Source organism: Zalophus californianus, chromosome 2 (genome assembly GCF_009762305.2).
Source record: "Zalophus californianus isolate mZalCal1 chromosome 2, mZalCal1.pri.v2, whole genome shotgun sequence".
NCBI lineage: Eukaryota > Metazoa > Chordata > Mammalia > Carnivora > Otariidae > Zalophus > Zalophus californianus.
In genome coordinates, this window is record NC_045596.1 from 80,656,948 (window position 1) to 80,667,905 (window position 10,958).

A 10,958-nucleotide genomic window follows, 5' to 3' on the forward strand; every position below is an offset into this window, starting at 1 on the left:
AAATAGGGTTATTTTAAAGTATCTCCAAAATTTCCTTTTTATTTTACTACATAAATATAAGAAACTAAAATAGTATTTGCTGTATGAAAATGTACTAGGCTTATGGTAGCAACAGGAAATGCATAGATGGAGTTTCATCTGGGATGAAATGGGATAATCTTGGTTACTTCATCTATAGTACTAATGTCTTAGGTGAGCACACACGTATAACCTGTTGCAAATAACTTTTTTTAAGGTAATAAATCCATGGAAGTATAATTTTCCATATAACTTTCTATTTCTTCAGAATCATTTCACAGTTCTAGCTTCTTTTGATAATGTTAAGAGAGTGTTAAAGGTTCTTTAGCTCAGAATCCTGCATAGTCAAGGGGTGCACAGAACAGTGGTTTTTAACTTTTTTGACCAGACCCTATAATTAGAAATACATTTTACATGGAGTAGTACACGTGCATACACGTAGTTCAAACCAAAGTTGCACTGTTTTACCTTATTATGGGCAAAAGTTTTTTCTATTTTGTTGTTGTTGCAGATGTTAATTTTGTTTCTCTTTTTAAGAAATTACTGGTTCTTGTTCACCAAGCCAGAGTTCCTAATGGATTGGGACCCACAATTTGAAAAACACTATACTAAACAATCAGTACTTACTATAAAGAAATACATTATTTGGGGGGGTAGACTCTCAGATTATTAAAAATGATTTTCCTATTCTATGTTGATCACAACAGGTGCCATTTACTTAACAAGCAGTCTTTAGAGTTCCCTCTTATTTGTATGTATATCCAAAGGATGTAAAGGATATAGGAGACCAAATTTAAATTGGATGATTTAATGAGCTTTATAACTCTCTAAATACATGCCATTCCTCTTCATTGTTTAGAATCAAATAGTAATTTTAAGTTTTATTTCCTTGAGTTTTTCTTTACTTCCATCATCATTCCAGTGTTCTTACTGTCTTTTTATAGGTCATGCTTTCAATAACAGGTACATGAGTGGCTTGGTTTCATAGAAAGGCTATTTGTATTTTAAGAAGAGAAAGAAAGAAGTAGGGGACTCATATTTCTATATCAACAAATAGAGTTCTGAACACCATGGCCTGCTTGCTGTTTACTATTTCTCTTCTTCATTAGTGGTCATTTGAATGAGTTATATGAAAAACATAGTAGTCATTGGAACTATATAGTCTCCTCTGTATGATTCCATATAAAATGACATAGGTGAGTTTTTTGCTCATTTAATTGCCATTAAGAATTTCTATAGCATTGTAGGAAACCATAGAAATTACATATATAATGATATTGCCTGCCATTAAGAATTCAGAGGGGAAGTAGGAAAAAAGCATTCCTAGTCTGAATAGACCAGGTTGGAACTAACATTGAAGAGTAAATATGGTGTACAAATGGTATATTCAGAAAAGATTCCTTTATAATCTGACTTTAGATAGACAAAACATTGTATTATAAAGTGTTTTGTGCAAATAAAAACTCAAGATAAAAGCAGCTTGTTTTAACTGAAGATTATAAACATATATTTATATAAATGTATATAGATAAAGTTGTCAGTATTAGTGTTGAAGATTTTCATTTAAGTTCTTTGTATGTATCTCTTTCAGATATGGAAACAAGTGAAAAAATCCAAGGAAGTGGAATACTTCAGCTGTTTGCAAGTCTGTTGATTCCACAGTCTTCCTGCACAGCCAAAGTAGCTAACATCATAGCAGAAGTAGCCAAAAATGGTGAGGCTTTCCTCAAGAACTTTTCTGCTGGGAACATCTTCAGTTTTACACCTCACTTGTCAGTATGTTTTATTAATTTATGTTTTAATTTTGTAGATTAGACATTGTCCATTTCTTTCTATTTCTCTTTTCTTTGACTTTTTCCCATGTAATTGTTGAAAATGACTATAGTTATAGTCATTCTATTCACATTTCCATTCCTTCAGAGTAGAGTTAAAGGAAAGCCACACCTGTGTCATGGATGTCTTTGGTAATAGGATTCTTGAGCTTGCCACTGAGTCATTCATCTTCATTGTTACGGGAGAGCTCACCTTTTTCAGTGTATATGTTCGTTTGTATTATACCCAGATAAACTTCCCCTTCTTTTCAGGGAGGTGGGGGGTCTGACCTATTCTACTAACATTGGCACCTGGCACTTGACTGCAGCAGTGCAGCTGGAATATATGTTCTGTTTCCTGCACTCACCTTCGTGGGACACATTTATTTCTTAAGTCTCCATGTAAGAATACTATGGAAAAACATCAATGACAGCAAAATTTAGATTGTGTAATAGCTAATCCATCCTATTAGAGATGGTTTCTATCTAGTGAGAGATTCTTTGGAAAAACTGTATTTTAGCAGAAATATTTGCACGTGATTTTTTTTTTAAGATTTTATTTATTTATTTGAAAGAGAGAGAATGAGAGAGAGAGAGAGCACATAAGAGCGGGGAGGGTCAGAGGGAGAAGCAGACTCCCTGCCAAGCAGGGAGCCTGATGCGGGACTCGATCCTAGGACTCCAGGATCATGACCTGAGCCGAAGGCAGTCGCCCAACCAACTGAGCCACCCAGGAGCCCCTGCACGTGATTTTAATTCAGTTTGAGAAAAACACTGACTTCTTAAAGCAGTTTTTAAGCATAAGGGAAGGCCACATTTAAAATATCTTTAACGTGCCTCGATTTTTGAAATTTGATATTATTTTTAGGACTTTTATTTTAGCAATTTGCATATATTATACTTTAGAGAGAAGAGATTTTTAAAATTCTGGCTTCATTTGTGTAATCAGTATGGCAGGTGGCATTGTAAAGTACCAGTATGTGTTGTTTTTTGGCCCAGTAAGACAATTTGTTCGTGTGTGTTACCAAAAAAAAAAAATTGCAATGAAATTTTTTCATTTGTTTAGAGGTTCTCAAAATGTCTTTCAAATTCCAATGAGGTTCTGTATTGGTAAATCATTTTTTGGTTGTTAAATGAAAACTGGCCTCTTATTGTTTGTATGTCATATGTAAGCTACTGTAATTATATAATCGTTATGCTGTGCTTTGGATTCGAGCTGGTCATAACTGGTCAGATTCCTAGTGGTAGGGGAGTATTTAGTGTGCTTCAAGCAGATTTGAACTGCTCTGAATAGACAGTGATTATCTTGGGATAACAAAGAACTCCTGAAGCAGATCTAGTTTGAGAATGGAACCCCTCTAGATGGTATTTGTTAACCTAGACCAACCACTACCTGAATCTGTTCTTAGATGCAATACAGCTTGATTTCTAAGATCGGGTGGTTCATTTTTTTAAAAAGATTTTATTTATTTATTTTAGAGAGAATGAGAGACAGGGAGCATGAGAGGGAAGAGGGTCAAAAGGAGAAGCAGACTCCCCGCTGGGCAGGGAGCCCAATGCAGCACTCGATCCTGGAACTCCAGGATCATGACCTGAGCTGAAGGCAGTTGCTTAACCAACTGAGCCACCCAGGCACCCCTAGGTGGTTCATTTTTAACTTCATGGAAATTACAGTGTAGATTTCCAGAAATCAATTTTTTTTCTTAAAACCTTTTAAGAATGAGTCTACATACTAACTATAACATAGATTCAGAAATTTCGGGTAGTAAATTTTTGTGAAATGAATTGCCATTCCTCTATGATCTTACTTAATATCAGTCCTCATAATACTTCATCACAGTTTCATGATAATTCTCCTGGTATAGGTTGCTGCCAGTAACACTCTAATGGATGACAGCTACGTTCTAAAGACATAATAGAATTTTTAGAATTTATGCTTCTAATCAGAGGCTTGTTATGGCATATCACTAACCTCTACTGATTAAAATAAGTAGAATACATTTAAATACTTATTTCTTGCTTAATCACCACATTGTTTTTGTAAGTGATTGGCTGAGAAAGTGAATTAGAATCTTCTTTTAAAAACAAATATCTTCAGAAATATAGCATGATCCAACAGAGTACATTGAGTGGGCTTGTCTTCTTGTTAGGAACTTGACAATGAAAAAAAGATTATATGAACCAGAGTTAAAAAGAGATTGGAAGTTGATTTGTTCATCTTCACTCTGCTGCACATTTTATGTAACTACAGAGGAGAAATATTAGCATATACTTCTTAGATTCAGGTTAATCTAAAAACATAGTTAAGTTTACACTTGCACATCCAGAAAACCCTCTAAAAATCAACATACCTGACTGTGTACTAATGTTCAAAATCCAGAGGATTAGCAAGAAGTTTCTTGGGCACGTTTAATGTGGGAGCATAGCTATAAGCATAAATTATAGTAAAAGGTTACAATACCTTTAAATAAAGCATTCCCCTGTATAATATACTTAAGACTGATATGAGGCAAAGGAAAAATAAGCAAGATAGGAAGTATCTATGAATAGTTTCTTCTTTTCAGAATTGTACTCTCAAGGTATAATAATAATAACTTCCTAAAACTAGGTGCTGCTGTTAATGTGCCTACATTGTGCCGGGTGTTATGTACATTCAAATTCTTATAACAAGCCCATATGAGATAGGATTATTTTATGCACATGAGAAAACAGGTTAAATATCTTGCCTATCTTTACAGCTAGTAGGTGGTAAAGCTGGGATTCAAACACTTACGTGATAATAGTTGGAATTTATGCTTCGCCTTGTCGCTTCTGCTTTACTTCTCTTCAGTAAATGAGATTTTATGAAAGAAGTAGAAAGTGTACTAGTGGTCTGAATGCAGGATAGCAGCGTATGACCTGAAAGATTAGGCTTATAAATGAAGTTAAAATGTGTAAAAAGCAAACAAAAGATGAACTACTTTGTATCTCTTCAACTAGTCCTCCAAAACAATAGTTGCCTGCCTTGGACCATCAGCATCAGATTCACTAAGAACTGATTAGGATACAAATTCTTGGATCCTGCCACTTAGACCTACTGAATCAGGAACTCTAGGACTGGGGCCTGCCGTCTGTTTTAACAAGTCTTCCAGGTGATTCTCATGCCTATAAAGCTTGAGAACCAAATCGCAGTCTAAAGTAATACAGAATCAGTAATTTGGATCGATATTATGCCTTTTCCCCTCCATCTGTGCTTTATCAGATTGTAAAAGTGTTTATCAAACTTTTCCCCTTGAATGCTCTGAACAAAAGTTTAAGTGTACACCCAGGATGAACTAGAGAGGCCACCACTAGAAACATGGAAGTCTCCTGCTTTGTCTTGTAAATTTATTTGTTTTAATTTTGCCGTCTACTCCATAACAAGGATATGTTTATTTTAGTATTAAATATATGTATGCTCTAGAAAAGTTGTTGAATAAAATTGATACTATCCCCACCAACCAGAGAAATTCACCAGGTTGTCAGGTAGCTAGCTTTAAGTATACCTTGATATTGCAGTGTTGGAAGCTTAACCTCAGTCATTTTGTAAGAATTAGTTACAGTTACCAGTATTAACTTTTATTTTTTAACAAAAGGCAATACAGTATAAATGAAAAATGTCAATTCAGCAACCTGTGTATAAAAGTCACTGGTTCTTATGTATTCATGCCTCATAGTTGTCCTTGTTCTTCTAAACAAAAACATAAAAAGTTAAGAGTTAATAATTATAGGAAGCTTATTAGAGAAAATTCAAACTGAATATACATTACTATTTAGTCTAACATTAAGGTAGACTCTAACACTCAAATGTTTTTATTTGGCTTATAGAGTTAAAAAAGTTTTAATAAAATAGATTTGGTTCCTTCAGGCAGCTGAAAATGGGGAAAGTATGTATATGTAAGGCTTTTAATATTTGATAAGCAGATTATAAAAAGTAGATTTTATAAAAAGAAAACTATTTTATGATTTTCATCACAGTGCTGTACTTCATGATGATGCTGAAGTAGGTTTGGGAAAGTAAAAGCAAAAAAGAAAGGAATACTGGATTCAGAAAGAAATAGAAATAGTCTGTCAAGCATTTATTGAGTGTTTCACTACAAAGGAAAAAAAAATACTCTTCAGTAGAAATCAACTTTATGTTAATGAATTTGGGTTGATATTGAGATAGAGCAATGCCTATTCCTTGAACTTCTATATTGAATTTCTATATTGAAGTCCACACATTATGCAAAAAAACAAAATGAATTTTATCTTGTATAGACACACATAGAAGCATACAAATACTTAGTGGTTTCTGCCTTCTGTTGCATAATGGCTTCCACTGACTATGGATTCTTCACTCACTATCATTCTGTATATATCTTACTTTGAGCCTTAGCCTGACAGTCCTTCCCTCATTCCCCAGGAACTTTTCGGTTCTCTGGAGTTCAAATTACCAGGAGAGGATCTGTTTTTTTTTTTTTTTAAGTTCATTGCTGTTGTCCTGTTTAGCAGATTTTTTGAACTAGAACATCTGATAGGCTATTGGCCAGCCTGTATATAGTCTGGACTCGAGTCAGAGTCTAACCAGCTATGATCAGGTAACAGGCTTATGTAATATGAACTAAGGATGTGGGTAGTGGGAATCCCTTTGGACAAGGATGACTGTCACAGCCATTCATTCTGTAGCCTCTATAATATTATATATATAATATATATAAATAAATAATATATAATGAAATATATTTTAAACATATTCCTTATAAGTTCATGGTATATTTTTACATCTATCCATGTAAAGTAGGTAACTTTATGTCTTTAAACTTTATGTCTTTAAAACTAGCTAAAGGGTGCCTGGGTGGCTCCGTCGTTAAGCGTCTGCCTTTGGCTCAGGTCATGATCCCAGGGTCCTGGGATCCCAGGGTCCTGCTTACCCGCATCAGGCTCCCTGCTCCACAAGAAGTCTGCTTCCCCCTCTCCCACTCCCCCTGCTTGTGTTCCCTCTCTTGCTGTGTCTTTCTCTGTCAAATAAATAAAATCTTAAAAAAAAAAACAACTAGCTAAAGAGGGCTGCACTCCTCAGTTAAAAAGCAAACTGACTGAAAAGCAGAAGTTTTAGAAGGGAGTTTACTTTTGCCAGGGACTGGCAGTATTGCCTTTACATTGAAAGCTGAGGAATATATTAGTTTTATTTTATTTTTATGTGCTTTTTTAAAAAAATTGAGGCACAATTGACCTATAATATGGTGTTTGTATGCTTTTGTATAAAAAAAACAGTTCAGAACAGTTTTATTTGATTCTGCAATTTTTCTGTAATTATTTATTCTCTATCCTTTCAAGAATAACTGGAGCTATTGATTGTACCATCAGAATTTTGAAAGATGTGTTGGTATCATATAGACCATTAGAGCATCAAAGCAAAGAAAAATAGTACCTCATCAGTGTTGCCATCGCATGAAAAATAGCAACAACAAACCAAACAAGCAAAACAATAAAATATAACAACAGCTTCCATTTATGAAATAAGAGTGCAAATCAGACTATTCCTAAATTTCTTATTTTAGTAGTTACTTCATTGTTGGAAACTAGGCATAGGGAAAGGTAGAAAAGATAATGAATATCCATCTTTAAATTGATTAATTTGAGTTGGTGACATGTTACTTTAAGATTTGAAATATATAAAGATCCTAAAGTGATCATTAAGTTAAGAGGTAGACATGTAGATTGATGTGTCATCCCCTATAGAAGATGGTCATTGAATTCCTGAAAGTATATACAGCATAATTCGTTTTCCCAATAGGGAAAACTCCCAATAGGGAGTTCAAACAAACAAACAAACAAACATCAACAGTAGACTTGAAGATTAACTTTAGAAGTAAGAAGTACTTCTTAAATCTTAGAAGTTTAAATTACAGAGAGTTTTCAATAATACAATGGTAAGTAAGTAAGAGATGTAATAGGAATGCAGTCCTTTGTTTAGGTAGAGAGGAATACCTCTGTGATTCATAGCTATGTCATGGGGAAACAAAGTTGTTTCAGAGGTAACAGCTCACATAACAGCCCTATATGATGTGCTTTAGGAATTTGAAAATGAAGAAAAAAAGAGAGGGAGGATTTCTGATGATGGCACTTGTGGAACAAACTAAGGAGTAGACTGCCTTGAAAGTAATAGTGAAAAGACAATGATTTTTTTATTTAGTAGGATGGGTTATAGGTTGAGGAATTAGGTCTGTGTTGACTAAGTGCCTTGACTAGTACATCCTGCAGTAAGTCATGATGTCCAGAATGATAGTTCTCATATTGATTATTTAGAGAACTTTCATTAATTGGATATCATTATTATCCTTCAATTTTGTAGTAGTCCATTATGAGACACTGTAAAGAAGTTTATGTCTAATCATCATGACTATGATGGTATCATTGGGGGACAATAAATTTGAGAAAGGTTTACTATAGAACTAAAATGAGTTCGAAGTATAAGAAAACTTAACATTTGGTACTTGAGACCTATGAATGTGTGACATCACTCACAGCAGATGTGAGTGATGCATAAAAGTAAAGAGTAGGAATTAAGGAATAGATGATTTTACTAGGTCTTAGCCACTGAAAAGGACCTATTATTTGTAATGATACACTTGAAACTTTAAAAAATATTTTGTCTTTTTAGAGAACATATAGTGAAAGAAGAGCGAGAACATGTGAAAATTTGCACAATTTGATGGCTTAGTTTATAACTGTAGTACTTTAATTATCACACTCATGGAAAGAACATTGCCAGTGTTTTGTCACCATATATTGCTTCCCAAGCATTTTCATTACTATGAGAAGATAGTGATCAATTAGGTATAATGAAAGTTAATTAAAAATCTTTTGGGTTTATGACAAAGACTGTCAACAAAGAAAAATATGACCCCACTCATTTTGTGTACTTATTTCACTAAGTATTTAGTAGAGTTATAATGGTACTTTTGAACAGAATGTACTCTTCAAATGGTAAGCCATCTTAAACCTTTTAATAGTAGGTAGGTATTTTATTAAAGGACATGATTATATAAATTGTGAATTTTTAGATTTTTAATTACCTATGTCTCTTATTTTCAGAATTTATGCGTATTCCGTGTGTGGATGCTGGATTGATTTCACCACTGGTGCAGCTGCTAACTAGCAAAGACCAGGAAGTGCTACTTCAAACGGGCAGGGCTCTAGGAAACATATGTTACGATAGCCGTAAGTGTTGAAATATCAATGATACACTTAAAAACTTTTTTTTAAGAAGTATGGTTTTGAGACCAATTTCACTTTTTAGTGTTAGCACTTTTTTAGACTAAGGCACTAACATGGGCCAATATGACTTAGCTCTGCTTACTCAGCAGAACCAGTAGAAATTTGGGTCATAGCATTCTTAACTATGAAGTTAAGGAAATGAATTATTTTCCTCTGCTATCACAAATAATACTTTTGGAGGAAAGTAAGTCAGTTTCTAAGAAATTGGGGCTTTTAGTTTTAGAAAAAATACATATCTTTTCAGTTAGATTTTATTGAACTTCTGTCTCTGAATGAGAATGCTTATGAACACAGTTTTTTCAAGTATCTAAGCCTGTCCAAATAAATTTTTAATTACTTGCAATTCAGTATATCCATTCATAAAAACCATCATCTTCTCAAAAGCCACATTGGCCCACTGCATTTGCATTGACTCCATTCCTATTTGTCATAATGTCACACTGTCATCCTCACGACCTTCTATAATACACTGCTCTGCCAGATAGAGAGAAAGCAAGAACTTGGGTATGGGTATATTACAAAATTTTCTACTTCTCCTCTCCACATTTATGTAAATAAAATACAAAAAAATCTTGAGTATATTCAGTTTAATTAGCCTTATCCTGGATTTTCCTTAGATTTACATTTTCTGAGCCAGAAACACATACTTTAACATTTACCTTTAAAATCTCCTAGGAATTTAGTTCTATTATTTAACTAGGATAACTCTTACTGTTTATTTTCCCCATTGATTTCATGCACAAAAGACGTATCTCTTTGATAATAGGCAGTGCTTCAAAAAGTGATTTTTGCATGTAAGCCAGATAGAAAATAAGGTCATGAACATACTTATGATAAAAGAAAGAAGTAGAAAAAAGACTGAAACTACAACTTCTCAGTTATAATTTGTAGCATTGATGGTAAGGCCAGCCTCATTTATTCTTCTTTCCTTACTTTTTCTGGAACATTATATATTATATCTGAGGATGTGGATGTCTTAATATGAATTTTAGCTTATAGCTTCTAGTCCCCAATACTGGTTATAAATTTATCTACTGTTCCTTCATTCCTGTGCCTTTTATCCTAGGATATTAGCTTTATTTAGAAACTTCTGGTACTTTATGTTTATAACTTTGCATTTTTATATAGGATTTTTTTAAACATCATGGCTTATTATAATATTAGCTTTCCAGAGTGAGCCATTTAAGGTGTATTTTATATGATTAATTTTAACCATATATACTAAAAAAGCCTCTGCAGAGTTATAGTCAAAGATTGATGGCATGTATTTGGAGAGCGTTGATCATTACTATGTTTATTCTTCCCTTCTGTGTATATTACTAGAACTTAAGTCTATCATAAGTATTCTTTAATCCTGGTTCTGTTTAATTATTCTTAAATTATGCATTGTTTAACCACAGGAAATAACTGTTTTGAGTACTTTTTTCCTGGACTTTCCCTTAATTTTGGCACGGTACAAGAAACACTCATACTGATCTCTTGTCTCATATTTTTATGGGCACAGAGTAATTTATTTCCTGTGTTCTCTAAGGAACCTTGAAGTTAGGGTAATAAATGTGTAGTTAATAAGATTATCATTTTGATGAAACTAAAGTCCATTATTAGAGTGTCTATCATATCTATTTGCTCTGTTCTTATGAGGTATACAGTATAAAGTCTGTGGATATGCTTTAGGCTATGAAATTAAATTTTTTGTTTTATTTATTTATAAATATTTATAACCACTTCATTTTCACTTAATTCAATGTAATTTATAGTTAAGTAGAAAATTAAGCATAGCAAATACAGGCCATTTTCTATACTTGTAAACCTTGTTTAAGGAAAATGAAGTTAGTAGTCTTAAGAATG

The 10,958-nt window shown here is 33.4% G+C and overlaps 1 protein-coding gene across 7 annotated transcripts in view; it reads left to right on the plus strand.

Annotated features, from left to right (window-relative positions):
* Positions 1–10,958, plus strand: part of RAP1GDS1 (Rap1 GTPase-GDP dissociation stimulator 1) — a 291,329-nt gene that overhangs the window by 196,753 nt on the left and 83,618 nt on the right. For 5 of the 7 annotated variants that reach the window (XM_035726166.1, XM_035726167.1, XM_035726168.1 and 2 more), the window contains exons 3-4: positions 1,610–1,732; positions 8,928–9,053. In XM_035726166.1, the coding sequence (XP_035582059.1) occupies positions 1,610–1,732; positions 8,928–9,053 (249 nt within the window). Of the gene's footprint in view, positions 1–1,609; positions 1,795–8,927; positions 9,054–10,958 lie in introns of those variants that run through there. The other 2 variants (XM_027599010.2, XM_027599012.2) reach the window with 2 other exon arrangements.